Source organism: Brassica rapa, chromosome A07 (assembly GCF_000309985.2).
Source record: "Brassica rapa cultivar Chiifu-401-42 chromosome A07, CAAS_Brap_v3.01, whole genome shotgun sequence".
NCBI classification, from domain to species: domain Eukaryota; kingdom Viridiplantae; phylum Streptophyta; class Magnoliopsida; order Brassicales; family Brassicaceae; genus Brassica; species Brassica rapa.
In genome coordinates this window covers 21,363,779-21,380,249 of record NC_024801.2, presented here as the reverse complement: position 1 = coordinate 21,380,249, position 16,471 = coordinate 21,363,779, and the positions used below count along the sequence as shown (strand labels likewise).

General features: G+C 35.6%; 4 protein-coding genes across 6 annotated transcripts; all 4 read right to left on the bottom strand.

The window, feature by feature from the left end:
- Positions 1-3,296: 3,296 nt before the first annotated feature.
- LOC103830762 (F-box protein At5g03100) lies at positions 3,297-5,259 on the bottom strand. Its single transcript, XM_009106577.3, has 3 exons — positions 4,234-5,259; positions 3,983-4,156; positions 3,297-3,847 (listed from the first exon to the last, which is right to left on the bottom strand). Exons 1-3 carry the CDS (start codon positions 5,200-5,202, stop codon positions 3,506-3,508), a joined length of 1,485 nt encoding a protein of 494 aa, XP_009104825.1. The 5' UTR covers positions 5,203-5,259; the 3' UTR covers positions 3,297-3,505.
- Positions 5,260-7,906: 2,647 nt separating this feature from the next.
- Positions 7,907-9,704, bottom strand: LOC103830761 (nascent polypeptide-associated complex subunit beta). Of its 2 annotated transcripts, XM_009106576.3 has the most exons (6): positions 9,488-9,641; positions 8,841-8,908; positions 8,610-8,758; positions 8,473-8,529; positions 8,350-8,388; positions 7,907-8,267 (listed from the first exon to the last, which is right to left on the bottom strand). In XM_009106576.3, exons 2-6 carry the CDS (start codon positions 8,906-8,908, stop codon positions 8,086-8,088), a joined length of 495 nt encoding a protein of 164 aa, XP_009104824.1. In that variant the 5' UTR covers positions 9,488-9,641; the 3' UTR covers positions 7,907-8,085. The 2 variants fall into 2 exon arrangements, with proteins under 2 accessions (XP_009104824.1, XP_033131155.1); XM_033275264.1 differs by having other exon boundaries at positions 7,912-8,267; positions 8,350-8,529; positions 9,488-9,704.
- Positions 9,705-11,462: 1,758 nt separating this feature from the next.
- Positions 11,463-12,354, bottom strand: LOC103830760 (kunitz trypsin inhibitor 4). Its single transcript, XM_009106575.2, has one exon. It carries the CDS (start codon positions 12,190-12,192, stop codon positions 11,584-11,586), a length of 609 nt encoding a protein of 202 aa, XP_009104823.1. The 5' UTR covers positions 12,193-12,354; the 3' UTR covers positions 11,463-11,583.
- A 260-nt stretch (positions 12,355-12,614) lies between these two features.
- LOC103830756 (serine carboxypeptidase-like 2) lies at positions 12,615-16,468 on the bottom strand. Of its 2 annotated transcripts, XM_009106568.2 has the most exons (14): positions 16,235-16,468; positions 16,012-16,157; positions 15,859-15,935; positions 15,665-15,784; positions 15,465-15,567; positions 15,334-15,371; positions 15,149-15,250; positions 14,986-15,072; positions 14,813-14,881; positions 14,658-14,729; positions 14,456-14,574; positions 14,277-14,390; positions 14,154-14,199; positions 12,615-14,050 (listed from the first exon to the last, which is right to left on the bottom strand). In XM_009106568.2, exons 1-14 carry the CDS (start codon positions 16,378-16,380, stop codon positions 13,970-13,972), a joined length of 1,320 nt encoding a protein of 439 aa, XP_009104816.1. In that variant the 5' UTR covers positions 16,381-16,468; the 3' UTR covers positions 12,615-13,969. The 2 variants fall into 2 exon arrangements, with proteins under 2 accessions (XP_009104816.1, XP_033131151.1); XM_033275260.1 differs by having other exon boundaries at positions 12,615-14,199.
- Positions 16,469-16,471: the final 3 nt, after the last annotated feature.

The window sequence follows — 16,471 nt, the reverse complement described above, 5'->3', positions numbered from 1 at the left end:
TTTTCTTCTTAGTAACTTCCTTGGCTTGCAAGTTGCAACAGGAGAAAAAAAAATTCGGCCTTGTGGGTTCCTATCTAAAACAGCACAACGAGCCAGAAAACAGCGACAACAGAAAAAACAAAGAAAGAGGTTATGGAATTTTTAAGGTTTGGAGAAAGGGTCGTGTCTCAAAAGTTGATGAAGTTATTGTCATGGTGATCATCACTTAGCTGCTTCAGCCATGAATCCGCAGCGCTCTGAAGGTAAATCAACCGGTCCTGATCAAACCCTGTCTTTCGCCAAAGATCTCCTTGCATCTTGTAAGTAGCCAAACAAAATAGAGGCAAATAGGCAATGGGATTCTCTTATTCACAACAGATTCTTCACAACACTCTTGTCTCTCCGTTGTTTTTGTTGTTGCTATCATATCCTCCCACCACATTATCTGCAAAACTTGAATCCGTTAACAAAACAGAAACGGTTCTTGTTTTATACATCACTAAGCCGTGATAGATCATCCATACCTTGAAAAGAAGAAGACAAAGTATGAGAAAGTAAGCCAGCCTGTCGTCAAAATCTTTATCGTTCTTGTAGGTCGGAATGTGATATATCAGATACCTAGTTCATCAAACAATCACACTTATCAATCCAATCGTTCAAGAATTGTACTAATTGACGATTGCTTGCTTACCATGCAAAATTCATCTAACTTGCATGAGACATATTGATACTCCTTTAAGGTCATAAGTCCAGCATACTTCTCAGCCAGTTCGTTTATTTGAAGAAGGAGAATCAAGTAGAGTGATTTTGATTCAGAAAAAGATAAAAAAAAGAAGAGTGTGGTTTCGTAGAGATCCATGAAGAGAAGAAAACATTGTATGTTAAAGGAAACCGCTTGTATGGTGGATCTCTTTCAATGTACTTAAAGTCAAGGTAACCAAGTCTATCTCGAGGCTATAGTGTACCATATGGCTCAAAAACTGAATCTTCAGGTACATCTTCCCATGTTTTGCTTGAATCATTGCTCATAGATCTTGACAACAACTTCTCGCTCTCGCTATCAATCCACCAGTCACTACTCTCAGTCTCAACCACCTCTTCTGGTTCCTGCAACACGAATAACGACCTAAACATCCAGAACACTTCCATTGTCAAACCACAAAGAGAATTGACTGATAATGAAGCTAACATGAACAACACAACGGATATGTTAGTGTGGATTTGAATGGCAGATAAGTAAGGTACATAGTATTGCATAATGGTTTCTCCATTTTTTAAATCGAACTGTTATACAAAGCCATACGCACTAAACTCGCCACATCAGTCCCATAGATCACCAAGCCTGAAATACTCTATCTCCTCCTTGACTTGTTGATGCCACAACTGGAAAATATCACTCAAAAATTTAGCGAATAGTACATAAATTCCAAAGTTTAGCTGATAATGCAATGTGATTAACACCTAATTTATCCTATACAAAAATGTGATCAAGATGTACATATCATTTCAAGCAACTTCTCAACAACATGATCTTTAGTTTTGAGACCAACATGGATTTAGTAATATTCACTAGTATTGTATAGGACTATTGATTAACATGTATTTAACAATGAAGATCTTCTCAATCAATAATCACAGACAAAAAGGATGATTACCAAGTAAGATAAGCCTCTAATAATATGATCGGAATGATATGGTTTAGACCAAATCTAGTTATCTATTGTATTAATGATTATGATAATACTTATTCTAGCAAAAAAAATTATGTCACACGTTTTTATGTGTTAATATGTAATGGTACCATTAAAATTATTTCTCATACTAATGTTCCTTAATGCACAACTATTGACCTCATTGTCAATTTCATGTGAAAATAATCATTACAAATATCACCATTGATTAAAATTAAGACATGGTGTTGATTAGAGATGGATTTAATGGAGACAAACCAAACAATAGTTGTTTTTATTATGATTAGTTGGATTAAGATTTAAGACCCTAATTACCCCCTAAATATAGGATTCAAAGAGATGAAGAGATCTTTTGAAAACTTTGCTTATTAGAGACGAGTTTTAAGAAGGAGAAAAACAATTCAAAATGGTTATAAAATATAAAAGAGATCAATTTTTTCAAGATCAATAAAAAAAAGAGAAAATAAATTATAATAAGAAGATAGAATGAAACAGGTTTTGGAATGAATCCTAAAAGAAACCTTTCAAGATTCGAACAACTTTTTGTTGAAGAACACCACCAATAGTTAAATTAATTAATTAAAACAACTGTATCTAGATATAATTAAAAAGAGGATTGTGATATTCACTATACTTAAATCTTCTGTATATATATATATTGGGTAATCATAATCATATCTGTATATTTATATACAATGTAGACATGATCCATCATTAAATCATGAAAATCCAATCACAATGCAAATTAAAAAAAAAAGTAAATTGTTTTTCAGTTATCGAATATTGTTATTGACATTCTATTTCTACATGTTTCATTTATAATTATTTAAATGTAATTTTGGAGTTTTTTTGGCAAAATGTTGGAGTTCACCGAGGTTAGTCATAACAACTAAATTTAACATTTTTAATTATGTGGTGAGTGATGTTGTATAATGTTTTATATCTTGTTGAGAAACTCTAAAGGCACTTGGTTTTATAACTGAATGTGTTTCTTAAATCTTGATAAGTTTCTGTTTTTACCCATGAAATGCTGTTTTGTTATGGCAGAGATTCTAATGAAAAATATTATAGATGTTTTATATATACAGTGAAACCTTTATAAATTAATAATGTTGGGACTACACCAAAACTATAATTTTTTTATTAATTTATAGAGATATTAATTTATCGATATACTAATTGAACCAAAAATTCAATTTGGAACTATAAAATTATATTATTTTATAGAGATTTTTAGTGTATATTAATTTATACAGTATTAATTTAAAGAGGTTATACTGTAGGTAGATATTTATTGTGTAATAAATTATTGAGTGTTTAGAGGTAAGTAAATATAATCAATAGTGGGAGAAAATCTATTAACTTTAAAATATTTATACCAAATAAATGTGATCATCCTATGCGGTCTGGGCTAGAGGTATTTTAGTTTCCCCGACCCCAAACCAGAGTTACATCGTCCTCATGGTCACTTGACTGTTTGAACAAAGAATAAAGTCTCTGAATGTCTTGGATTATACAAAATTCAAGACATTAAGACCTACAGACTCCAAAAATTATTTTACTAAAGAATATTTTGAAATGAAATATATCATGTTCTCCATAATTTTAGGTTGATAGTAATAATAATAATAATAATAATAATAATAATATTTAACATTTAGTCATATGCAACTAGCTTTATTATAACACAAATCATAGGCAACTAGCTTTATTATAACACAAATCAGCAACTCACAGATAACAATAAGAGAACGAGAAGTCATGAGCGTTTGTAATATGGACAATCTTGGTGATCGTAGTTAATGCAGATATTTATACACATAGATCTTTACGGTTCAAGGAATAATCTTTAAAACGTTCAAGAGCCGCTTCGCTTGACCACGAGTTCTGACATTTTTGTTGCGAGTAAATGTTGGAACCATTCGAAGCAGCTTTTGGTACTCTGTTGCATCAAGGTAACCATCCAACCGTAAAACCATCGTCTCTACTGCCTTTGAGTTTTGAAGCACAAGTTTTATGAACGAAACCACATCTTTTGACTTTGCTAGCTTAGAAACAACACCAGAGGACGATGATGAATAGGTCTGCTCTGTCGTTGGAAAGTCCCCGTATTTCAATCTCCAGCATCGATCAGGATTCAAGCCTTGCGTACGTAAGTGTCTGTCAAGCTCCTGATCCTGAAGATAGTAATAAAAACAATGCTCAACACACACACACACACAAGAATATATCCCAAAGTGGAAGCACATAATTGTTTTACTCGTAAATAGTTACTATAAGATAAAAAGAGGTTCATGGTAAAAAAAAGATACATGTATGCCTTTATAACAGACTGTGGTAACTGTTATCTTCTGTAATCCAGGGGAGTTTTGGAGCAGCCTTGCTAAGGCAGGAATAAAAGATCGAACAACCATCATTACAACAGTCAAAGATTTAGCCTGGAGTTGCGGAAAAGGAAGACCACGAAGCTCGGCAACAGATAGAGCCTAACAAAATCATGCATACAAAGCTGTAGGGTTAAGAGAATGCTAGAACAAGAATCATAAGATGGGAAAACATATACCTGAAGAACGATTCGTCCAATAGTAAGATTCTCTACGTGTTGCAACTGTTCTAGCATCTTCAGCAACTTGTCTTGATGAAAATCATCCTCCCCCGTTGTTGTTCTTCTGACATAGCTTAGGCTGAATCTAGCATCAGTTAAAGAGGAGACATCCACTAATACACATGGGTCAAGAGACCCAATCAATTTCAAAAAACGGATGTGTGGCGCTACAATCTTGGCTGGTCCGTAGTAGTGGCCAGTAATCTCCAACCTTGTCAACTTCATTGACTTGCTGAGATCAATATGATGAATATGCTGACAGAAAATCAATACAAGGCTTTCAAGCATTGGACAACCAGAGAGAATATTAGCTAGGGACTCATCGGGCAGACCGCAACATTCCAGAGACAAGCTCCTTAACGATGTCCAAAGGACCGTACATTTAGGAATCACGTTGCAATAATTATAGTTGCCTCGACGACCCAAAGCTAACCTGAGCTGCTTCACGGAGGAATTGGTAAAGAAGAAATCCGGAAGCACGTTGTCATCGGAGACGATTATGATGATGATAGACATGATCTCAGCGTTACGTGAAGCAGCGAGCTCGATCCAGCTATGAACATGGGATGGAGTTAAAGAAGAGTTGTTGAAGGTAACATCAGCATGGAAACTCGTGATTTTGGGAGCCGTGAAGGTGGCTAGGGTTTTGCTTATGGAATCAGGGTGATCCGATGTGCGGCAATGGAAGGAGAGACAAGGGGTTTCGCGCCATACATGCTTCCATCGTTTGGACAAGACCGATGTTCTGATTGCGTGTTCGGTCGGAATGTTGGAGAGGATGTGGTGGAGTATCGCGTCAGGTAGTGAGCTGATGAAATCTGAACCCTCGTTTGAACGGAAGCGCTGGCTAGGGCTTCTTACGGCGGCGGAGATTCTCTCACTCTCACTTTCGACCCTCGTGCCCATTTTTTTTATTTCACTTCTCATTTTCCAGAAATTTACTGGGGTTATAACGCGAAAATGAAAAAAAAAAAAAAAGAAAAAGAGAATGTGTATGTGGTGTTTGGTCTCTTTGACCGGTTGACCAAACAATGAAGTCTTTGTGATGTACAGTGCTACTGCTCTATCAAGTAGGGGTGGACATTCGGATATCCGTTCGGGTTCGGGTCGGGTATTTTGGATTTTCAGGTATTTCAGTATAGAGTTGTAGAACCCGTTCGGGTATTTCTGTAATTCGGATTGGATTCGGATATTTTTAGTTCTAATTCGGTTATTTCAGATGGGTTCGGATATTTAGATTTTTGAAAAAACAAAATTAAATTTTCATTTCTCAAATTTCTTGTATTTAAATATTTAACTTTCACTTAACTAATCTTTTATTTTTAATAGATTGAATGGTTAATAGATTTGGACATAATATTTTGAAACTAAAAAGACATTAATTTGATTGTTGTTTCTAAATTTTGGATGTAACTTTTTGTTAATTCTTGAAAAAAAAAATTTTTACATGCATTTTAAGTGAGTAGTAAATCATTTTCTTCGTAATTATATGTATATCGTATGAACTTAAAATATGTGTAGTATCAATATAAATACTTTATATAAAATGAGAGATGTAAACTATAAATATAAGGTTAATTATACATATGTTCGGTTATGTTCGGATATCTATTCGGGTTCAGATATTACCCGTTCGGGTTCGGATATCCAATCTCTCCTAATTCAATACCCGTTCAGATATTTTGTTACTTCGGTTCGGATTTCGGTTCGGATTTTTTGGATCGGGTTCGGGTACCACTTCAGATATCGGGTAAAGTGTCCACCCCTAAATGATGAGAAGATCACCGAGCTCGCTGAGATCAAGCATGGCACCGGGTAAGAAGAACGATGAACGATGAGAATATCACCGAGCTCGCTGATCACCGAGTTCGGGTTTTTTGGATCCGATTCGGGTACGTGAGATCAAGCATGGCACCGACTAAGAAGAACGAAGAGAAGATCACCGAGCTCACTGATCGTGTAGATGAACGGATCGACGCGATCGAGAAGGAGGTGGGGAAGATCTCGTCGTTAGAAAGGTGTATGGAAAGCCTGATGATGGAGATAAAGCAGATGACCGGTGAGTTTGGAAAGATCCGTCTTCGACTGACAGAACAAACCAAGGAGAAGGATCGACGGGAAGAAGGGCCGATCTCCTCTAGTTTGATCTCTCATCCAGCGGGTGTTTTCAACGCTCCGGTCTATCAGGGAGAAGGATTGGGGAAGTATCGAGGAAGGACCGAGGTACACTGGCGAAGCAAGGTTCGTGGGCGAGTCGAAGTTGGAGGGTGACTAGTTCACGGTACAGCAACCGCTGTGGAGGGCCTTGGAGGATCGAAACTTTTCGTTGTCTCGTCTGATGGAGATAACCTTGTTCGACGGCACGGAAGCTGAGAGTTGGATGTTGAGGATCGATCAATACTTCGAGATCAGTGATTTTACGGAGGAAGACAAGATGAGGGCGGTGCGGCTATGTTTCACCGGTGAGGCTTTATCTTGGTACTGTTGGGAGAGAAACCGAAACTCCTTTGAGTGTTGGGAGCAGATGAAGAGCAGGGTGCTTAAACAGTTCTCGACTGTTCGCGATTCGAGCGCCAGGGAAAGGCTGCTTAGCCTGAGGCAGACGAGCTCCGTGAAGAAGTTTCAGAAGGAGTTCATCGCGCTCGCATCTAACGCTCCTGAGATCTAAGATTCGTGCAGGGGTGAAATTGATGGAACCGCAGGGGCTGGAGAAGATAATGAGCGTGGCGGAGCTAGTCGATGATTGGTCCGGTGAGGGAGACTCGTCGGAGAAGAGAGAAGGGAGTGATAGTAAAATGGGCTGGGCCAGTAACGGACGTTTCCAGGCCCAAAGTGTTCGAGGTAATGGTCAAGGAGGTAATAGACAAGGAGGTGGGCTGAACAGGCCCAAGCCTAACACACCCACGACCACATCACCTAACAATGGAAGCCATAACCCACACAATAGACTTAAGCCGCCGTTTCGACACCTGACGCCGGAGGAGGTCGCGAAATGGAAGGCGGAAGGGCTCTGTTTCCGCTGTGACGAGAAATACCGGTACAATCATCGGTGTGCAAAGCCGGAGCTGTTGGTGTTGATGCTGCTGGAAGACGGAACGGAGATCGATATCTCAGATTGCTCCGTTGAGTTGGCAGAAGCGACGTGGAAGAAGAAGGGGAGGTAGCAGAGATCTCGATTAGCTCAATGATGGGGATCTCATCATCGAAAACCATCAAGCTAGAAAGGACAATACAAGGCGAGAAGGTGGTAGTCTTGATCGACAGCGGCGCGGCCGACAACTTCGTTTCTCTACGGAGATAGTGAAGAATCTGAACCTGACTATCGATAGTGCTAAGGCGTACAACGTACTCACTGCGAGAGGAATCACAATAAAGGGAGCAGGGACGTGTCCCGATGTGAGATTGGAATTACAAGGCTGTTCAATCACTTTGTTTCTCTAGATCTCTGTTTATACACTTACACGTAACAAAGTACTATATATTTTTGTGTCTTTTTCTCAAGTTCGAATCCTTAACTTGCACATTCTGTTATTACCTTATAAACTATTTATAGACAGAACCAAGAACCACGATCAGGAGGGCTGTGTGGCAAGAATTAATTGAAAAGACCGAACACTGAACTTTGAACAGATAGTAAGCAGGAAGCGATCTAACCATAATAAAAGGAAAATTGCTGTTCAGACGAAACGCATCAAGTGATAATAACAAAACCAAGTCTTTCTGTTCGCAACGTTTAGAGAAAACAAGAATCTCAAAAACGGTCCACCACCAAACATTTGTTATGATGAGGGTTTTGCTGGTGAGCTCTTCTTAAGCAGTAGCTTTAGCAGCTTCTTGAGCAGCAGGAGTCTCGAAAGTCTCTCCCGCTACGAGTTCTGGGACATCATCTTCATCCTCTTCTTGGATAGTTGCTGGAACATCAGCTCCTCCACCTGGTGCCTGTTTCTGGAACTGCTCTGCTAGCTTCTTCAGGTTGTCCAAGTTATCAGTTCCTGCGATTATCAAAAAGTAAGAGAAATCTGTTAACTCGAGGGTTCATTAGTTTGGAAAGAGTAAACACTAAATGGTTCTTACCAAGTTGGCTGATAATCTGAGGAAGTATGTCTTGCAACTCTGCACGAAAATTTAGATTTTCGAAAATTAGAATAAACATAAGCCGAGAAGAGAATATGATGTATGTAGATACAGAACACTTACTTTTGGTCTGTGGAGCACCGCTCACAGCCCATGTATTAGCAGCAACGGAAGCTTGAACTGTTAATAACAAACATGCAAATGACCATTAACCAAAATGCTAAGATTGATAAAAGTGAACAAAAAGTTTGGAACTTTACCCTTAGGGTTAATGAACTGAATCACAACATCATCCTTAAAGATGTTAACTTCTTCGATACCGGGAATGGAGTTGACTCCAACTCTCTTGAGCGTGCTCTGGAGCTTCTTGTCGTCCGTCGTGTTCGTCTTGTGAACAGCCTTCTTCTTTCTGAAAGGAGAGAAAACAAAAATGGTTTAGCGAACATTAAACTGTTTACAGAAAAAAAAAAAAAAGACTTAAATATACATACCTTCTAACTGTGCCTTTTCCGCCAGTGCGGACAGTGTTAGCCATCTTCATCAACTTCTCTCTATTCATCTGTTGTAATGAAAAACATTTATGAATACACACAATAAATCAATTATTAGCAGCACGAAGAATAATGTTTTGTGTTGTTCTATGAGCTTTAACGTTAAAAGCTTAAATCTTTTCAATCTAGGATCATCGACATGCATGTAAAGAACAGAACTATGACTATCAAGGGGCACGACAAGACTTTGGATAATGCTTTTTCCAGAACTGGATAATCAGTGAGGATGTAATCCCAAAATTTCTGTTTCTCGATAGAAAAGGCAAAAACAAAGTAGCAAATGCTGTAAAAAGTTATATTTTCTTTTGAATCAAATTTCAACATTTTATTCAAAAAAAAAAAAGAAAACCTTTTCAATCGATTAGGTATCTATTGTTTCGATAAAATCAGACAGTACTTTGTACACTTAGTTAAGTTGTCGGAAAGTAGAGGATACTACTCAATGACAAAAGCAGTAACCAAATGAACCGAGAAAAAAACAAAAACACGAAACTGATCTTAAACATTTCAGCTGAATCAGAGAGCACTAAGGAAACAATCGATTATGTCAGAGTGAAGAAGGATTAGATTAGTGAAAGTGGGCTTACCTTGTTTTCGATTTGTAGGGTTCTTCTTGCGTCGAAGGGTATAAGAAGAAGGAAGAAGATAAGTAAGAAAGAGTGACAGGAAGGGGAGAGAAGGAACGATGCAAGCGGCGGTGGAGGGTTTTGTGCTTTTAAGTAAATACGATGCTTAGCCCAATCTCGCTTTTAACACGAATACAATTGTTATTATACTAAACACCATCCTACGGTCAGTTATCTCACGTTCCTAAAAGGAGTCTCGTTCTCTACCGTTCGATATTGCTTTTATTTGGACATGGGCCTTAGTGTGGCCCATTTCAGTTTCCGTTTCTACAATTCTGTCTGTAAATGCGTAATCACCCGAGGAAAATTGATCCAAACTAAAATATTTTTTGGATACCAAAAATATCTAAATCACAATTATATTGTTAAAAAAATACATAATTAATCATAATTAATCTTGAACCAAAAATGATTGGAATCAAATCTAAACTAAAATTTGTAAATATTCAAATACAATTTAAATTTTTAATTCTAAAAATCCAAAATCAGAATAGATTAACTGAATCCGAACGAATATATGAATGATCATCCCTAGAAAAAACTATACAACAAATCTCTTAGTATAACATGCAACTAGGTTAAGATCCGCACCTTGCGAAGGATGAACATTATATATATATATTATTTTATATATTATATGTTTATAACATATTATAAAATAATAAATATATATTGAATAATTAAAAAGTCATTATCTACTACTTATATAATTAAATTGGCGCGAACATATAAATAAATTTTATATTCGAAAAAATATTTTTTCTATTTGATATGATATATAATTAAATTTAAATGATAATAACATATATATGGTATATTTTAATATTAATATTTATTAGATGATAGTTTTTGTTCATATTTGTTTTTTATCATTTGTATCTATTATAACAAAAAGTCTAAATTAGTGATAACAAAATTTTTATCGTGGGATTAATGGTTTAAAGAATTTATAATATTTTAAGAAATTAAGTTGTCAATATTTTTTCAAATTTTTTATCAAAAAATGTTCAAAGTAAATTTCAAAATTAAGATATTTATGTATTTTTATAAGGCATATAGTTTAATTTAAAATGATACATATATTTATATATCTTTTATTTTTGATACTTATTAAATTAGACTTTCAACTTATATTATTTTTTAATTATTTGTATCATGTCATAACAAAAGTTTTAAATCATAGATCACAAAATTTGAATGTGAAACTTTTAACAGTTTTAGTAATTTATATTCGTTTTTAAAAATTCAAAATATAATATATAAATAATTTTTTTAATTTTTATTATATGGTTACTATGATTGTTTAATTTATTTTAATAGCTTAAAATTAAACAAATATAATTATAATACACACTTATTTTTATCAAATCTTTATTATTCAAAATCATTAATTGTCATATATATTTTAGCCACATTAGGCAATTCCGTAATCTTATTTAAGGAAATAATGAAGCACATTAATAATGTATTTATTATGGTTTAATAAAAAACTTATTATATATTTAGATGAACCAACTTATTTCTCTAAGGATTCTAAGAATCATTCTATTGATGATACGTGGATACAAAAAAAATATTGCAATGCTTCTCAAATAATATATAGGGAATAAATAATCTAATAAATTATTTCACTAGATGACAATTTTTTTCTTATTTCACTCCGATTCTACATAGTATTTTATTAAACCGAAATACTCCGGTTCGCACTTATACGAGACTTCAGTGTCCAACTCATGCACGTACGTAATACGTATTATTCTTACCTACCAATCCATGACCACAATTTCGATTAACAACTTAACAATGGTCTAACTGGTTAGGTTCAGAGTAGTTGACTTTGGTAACAAAGAGATAATTTTCTTTTTTTGGGTCAGCACCAAAGTGATTATAATTTAGAAAAATCAACTCGTGATCATGTAAATATTACGCTAAATAATTGAGGAAAGAAACAGATAAGAGATATATTTTATTCAATATGTAACTTTCAAAGGAAAAGAGAAAGAGTCACACAGACATTTTATTGTAAGTAAGGATCGAGTCTTGTCATATCACAAGTCTCACATAGTCTTGGACGAAATCTCAGTAACATTAGCTTTCTTGAACATAACCAAGAACGGCTCAGAGCTTAGAGCCAAACGCCGAACGCCTATTTCGTCCACGAATATCCCGACATTCGTGCATTGACGACCAGAATCACCAGTCTTAGGACAGAACACAAACTTGTAAGCATCATCTCCAGAGTTTTCGATCTGAAAGAAACTGTTGGGTGAGTCGTCTTGTAGACCAGCCACCACGAAATACTGCTGCCTCTCCTCGTCAAACTCACCGACTCGCCAGTATGTTGACTGGAAGCATATCGTAGCTTCAACGTCCGTCTTGATGTTAAGGTCTTGCGACTCGGGAACGAACGCAACTCTAGGTCTCCAGTTTGAGAATTTAACGGGAATACCTTCATCAACCTCGGATGATTTTTGCACGATGTCGTAAGGACATAGCTCGCCACCGCGGCCGCGTAGAGTTAGCCCCCCTCCTCTTCCGCGGATGACTGGGAGAACATAGTAACTGCCGCGGAAAATGATGTCGCCGTCGATGTCAAGAACTGCACCATATGTGTTTGTGGCCAAAACTATGGTTAAGGCAAGAACGAAGTAAAACGTAGGATTCATGGTGCTTTTTTCTATAGCTTTAGTGATAATCTGAGGCACTGAGTGTTTGGGGATGAAGAAAAAATGACTTGATGCAATCTATATATATAGACACTAGTATAGCCAATGGTGACCAGATGAGGAGACTTTGATGTCTAGTGTAGGCTATGCTTAGCTTGTGAACTATAAACTCTCAATATTTATTTGAATTTACATACTATATGTACACTATATTCAACACACGTTTCTTTGATTTATTTATTTTTTTCAAGCTCGAGTTTTTTTTCCAACTTTTCTATAAAAAAAGTTTGAGAACTGAATTTACTATTCTACTTTGATTTGGTATGGTTTTAATTTAATACGTTTCTAACAGCATATATCCCCATTTTTTTCTGAAAATATTAAATCGTTGATTTGATTACTTTAACTTTTTTTCTTTTTGGGGGGTCAACATTTTACTTTGTTTGTTTATTACGTTTTGTCCAGATATAGAGACCAAGATTTTTATATATTTTTAAGTGTCTATTGCAGTTCAATTTGGTTAAACCAACCAAAATGGACACGTAATTGAAACTTTTATTCTAATCCTTACATGTCATGAGCTTGTCTTCTTCTTGGCAAAATTAATCAATTTCAGTGTAATGTGCATGTCATGTTAGTTTGGAGCATTGTATATGGATAACATCAGAGATAAAAAGTAAAATATAGATTGAGTTAAGATAACAATAATACACTAACAATACTAGCATATAATCACTAAAAAAATTATCATAAATAAAACTATATGTTTTAGTGAGAAGCGATACAGTCTTCTCTCTCTAAATATTTTCTTCTCCGTCAAAGCTTGTGTTTTTTTACCAAAAAAAAAGCTTGTGTTTTTTCGGCGGCGGCACACCGTCGGAATAGTCTCTCATGTTCTTGTCTTTTTAGTATTCCTGTGTTTGGGATTTTGTCTCTCAATTTTGGAGCTTCATCTCCAAAGATTTGGAATCTGCTGGCAAATGTATTACACTCTTGTAATCTTTTTTTGTTAATTTAATTTCAGTGTGAAAACTCACGTTAAATTTTAAAATTAGTATTTTTAATTCTTTTTGTAAATATATGAGTTTGATATGTTTTTAACATCAACATTATATATGTATAAATTAAAAATATAAAAACCTTAAAAAAATAATAAAAATGATCTAAAGACTAAATGTGTTCAATGTTTAAATGAAGTGAGTTCGAAATTAAATGAAGCAGATTTAACGGGGGTGGTTTCACCCATTTTATGAGCACCTCCACTGAGGATATCTACCTCAAAATATCTAAGAGTATATTATATGTATGTATATATTATATATGTGTATGTAATTGCTGGGTTGTAAGTTTTACGGAAAACGTAACTCGATATTTTGAAGTAAATATCCTCAATGGGGTACTGTAAAAGCAATCCCAATGGGAGTTCTAACTTAGGGGTTCTAAAAATACATAATTGTGTATGTATATATTATATATGTGTATATACTTTCGGTTGGGTTTTTCGCAAGGCTTAGAATTCTGCAATTACACACATATATAATATATACATACACAATTACACACATATATAATCCATAAATTATTTTCAAACATAAAGTAAATAATCATCTTATAATAAATTTCATATTTCAATATGTTTAGTGGCACGTCTTCGTCACACAAAACTCTCCATGGTTAACCAGACTTGATTTGTGAGAGACATTCTTTAAAGGAATACATGTAGATATACCAAATCATATGCTTATTTTTTAATCATCGAATAATATGTGGAAGTTGTTTACAGAGGTTGGCCACTGATCCACCTTTGAAACATGACAGAGCTTTCCTCTGGTTTAAACTCTGCTGTGTGCCCACCTCCCTGTAATCAAAACCCACAACTCATTTAAGTTAAAACCGCAGTAAAAAATGTTTTGGGTGTGGAAAGAACAGAAAATTTTGAAAGAGAAGTAGGAAAGACTTGCTTTGATGGTAACAAATGTCATTTTATTTGCATAAGTTGTTGTACATCTGCCAAGAAGAAGTAAGATTAATTGATATGTGAGGTGACTCTCTAATAAACAAGAACCAAAAAAGCAGTATAATACCCTGCAGGTTTATTGTTGATCATCCATGGTCTCCAGTCATCAATAACCGAATAGTTGAGAGATCTTATCCAAGCTTGAGTCCCAAGGTAAGGCACTCCCAAATCGTGATCACCACTGTTCAGACAAAACCACATAAAGTTTTGAAACTTGGTGGGGGAAGAAAAAAATTGAACTCTGACCTGAAGATGAGAGAACGATAGCCATTGATGCTGTTATCCACATGGTAAGGTACACTATTTATAATGTCGTGAGTGTATGGAATATCGAAATTACATCGTACCCATCTCCCTATACTCTCCTGCAATTATACATCTTCTTTAAAAAAAACTTGACAGCGTTTCTTTACTAAACCCCTTGAAATGAACTTGTCCTATATTATACCTTATTGATTTGAAGAGCCCTACGTACACTTTCGTCATTGGCCCAGTAGGTAGCTAGCAAATGCCTATAAATCTGCTAAATCAACCTTGTATATATATTTACTTTTTTCCTCAATGTTTAACGGTAAGCACATGGTTAAGATGTGCCTTACTTACATAGCAATCTGGAGTTTCAGTTTCACACGATGGTTCTGATATAAGAAACGGGTTTACTGTCTTTGTAAACTATAATTAAAGAAACCACAAAAGGTCTGTACTTAGTGATGTTCTTTTACTAATTAAGCAGACACAACATCAACTAAGAAAAAAAAACATTCAAGAGTGTGGACCTTGTTATATTCTTCAAGGAGTTTCAAACATTCTGTGTTACCTGGATCAACATTTACATATTTCCCTTTGCAGATTCTCTTCAACGACTGCAAAAAGAAAAAAGAATTATTGAAATGCATTGTTGGAACAGGAAACAAACGCAAAATTTATGATTTGAAATACCTCGTAGAGCTCATCAGAGATCAGTGCCATTTCATGAGCAAAAGGAATGCGGCTGTTCCAATCAATTTCAAATTCTGTTACCGGGTTACCGAGCAGATACCCCTGTTGTTGGTCAGTGTACCAAGGTCAGTTTCCAATGCTTTGGCATATATCTCATACAAGAAGCAACAAAATACCAGACGCACCTGAAGATTTATTGTAGGTTTGTGCCGTTGATAGTTGCCTGTATTTATTTATCAATCATGTTTCATATGTTATAAAAATAATTGACTGAGAAAGTGGCTTGAGGACTGATATCACAAAACCCATACATTACCTTTAGAGATTTCTTGAACGAGCGGAGGAACAATCTTACCGGTGTAAGAATGTCCGCCTACATAGAAAGGGTTGGGAATAAACTCTTCATGCTTAGCTAGCCACTGCACAACAAAGCAGGAAAAGAAAAGAAGCTTCTAAATTGTACGCACAACCAATAAATTCATTTCAAGAGACATTTTATGTTTCTCATTAGTTTACCTTCTGAAGAAATTCATGGATCCGTCTGGCCTCTCCTGAATCACTCGGTGTATCAACATGTTGAGTCGAGAAGGAGAAGCCAGTTCCAACAGGCTGATCCAAGTATATAATGCTAGAAGTCTGTGGAAACATGATATGTCAATGTGTATTATTGAGATGGTCATATAAAACTAATCACTTTTTTTTTGTGTTACCTTAGTCCATGAGTATGTAGTAGAGACTAAAGAAGGTAGAGTTCCATTGTACACTTCAAGCTTCATAGTCAAAGGTCCTTCTCATCATATATAGAATTAAAACAAGTAATCAGAGACGGATAAGAATGAGTTTATCAAGGTCTTAGGTTTCACCATTCTCAAAAAGAAGACCAGAGATGGAAGAACAGCCAGGTCCTCCATTTAGCCAGATAAAAAGAGGGTCTTCTTCAGGGTTCCTCTCAGACTTGATGAAGTAGTAGAACAATTGCACTTCCTCCTCCTCACCAACACCAATGTAACTTCATTCACCAAGAAACGCTAACCTACTTAGATTATCTCCAAAGCTCAAAAGAGACAACAAGAAGAAGAAACAAACCCGGTTTCGAGCTCAAAGGGAAGAGGGCCTTCAAAACCAGGAAGAAACTTGACGATAGATGCAGAATCAGCATCATGAAACAAGCATACAAGTTGAAGAAGCAGAAACAGAGATTTCAGAACAGAGGAAACGTAGTCTTTAGCCATTAGTTCTTCAGTTCCAGAAAGTCAATGGCCTTGAAGTACTGATCAATGATTGTATCTATATACTAAAAAACCAAACAAAAAGTAGCTACCC

What these genes read in the sequence shown, in the direction of transcription:
- LOC103830762 (XM_009106577.3), bottom strand. Translation starts at nt 5,202, where the DNA reads ATGAGAAGTGAAATAAAAAAAATGGGCACGAGGGTCGAAAGTGAGAGT. An exon ending in TTGGACGAATCGTTCTTCAG is followed by an intron (nt 4,157 to 4,233) that starts GTATATGTTTTC and finishes TGATTTTGTTAG; the next exon opens with GCTCTATCTGTTGCCGAGCT. An exon ending in TCTGTTATAAAGGCATACAT is followed by an intron (nt 3,848 to 3,982) that starts GTATCTTTTTTT and finishes TACTATCTTCAG; the next exon opens with GATCAGGAGCTTGACAGACA.
- LOC103830761 (XM_033275264.1), bottom strand. Translation starts at nt 8,908, where the DNA reads ATGAATAGAGAGAAGTTGATGAAGATGGCTAACACTGTCCGCACTGGC. An exon ending in GGAAAAGGCACAGTTAGAAG is followed by an intron (nt 8,759 to 8,840) that starts GTATGTATATTT and finishes CTCTCCTTTCAG; the next exon opens with AAAGAAGAAGGCTGTTCACA. An exon ending in TCAGATTATCAGCCAACTTG is followed by an intron (nt 8,268 to 8,349) that starts GTAAGAACCATT and finishes TGATAATCGCAG; the next exon opens with GAACTGATAACTTGGACAAC.
- LOC103830760 (XM_009106575.2), bottom strand. Translation starts at nt 12,192, where the DNA reads ATGAATCCTACGTTTTACTTCGTTCTTGCCTTAACCATAGTTTTGGCC.
- LOC103830756 (XM_033275260.1), bottom strand. Translation starts at nt 16,380, where the DNA reads ATGGCTAAAGACTACGTTTCCTCTGTTCTGAAATCTCTGTTTCTGCTT. An exon ending in TCTCTGATGAGCTCTACGAG is followed by an intron (nt 15,073 to 15,148) that starts GTATTTCAAATC and finishes TTCTTTTTGCAG; the next exon opens with TCGTTGAAGAGAATCTGCAA. An exon ending in GGGCTCTTCAAATCAATAAG is followed by an intron (nt 14,575 to 14,657) that starts GTATAATATAGG and finishes GTATAATTGCAG; the next exon opens with GAGAGTATAGGGAGATGGGT.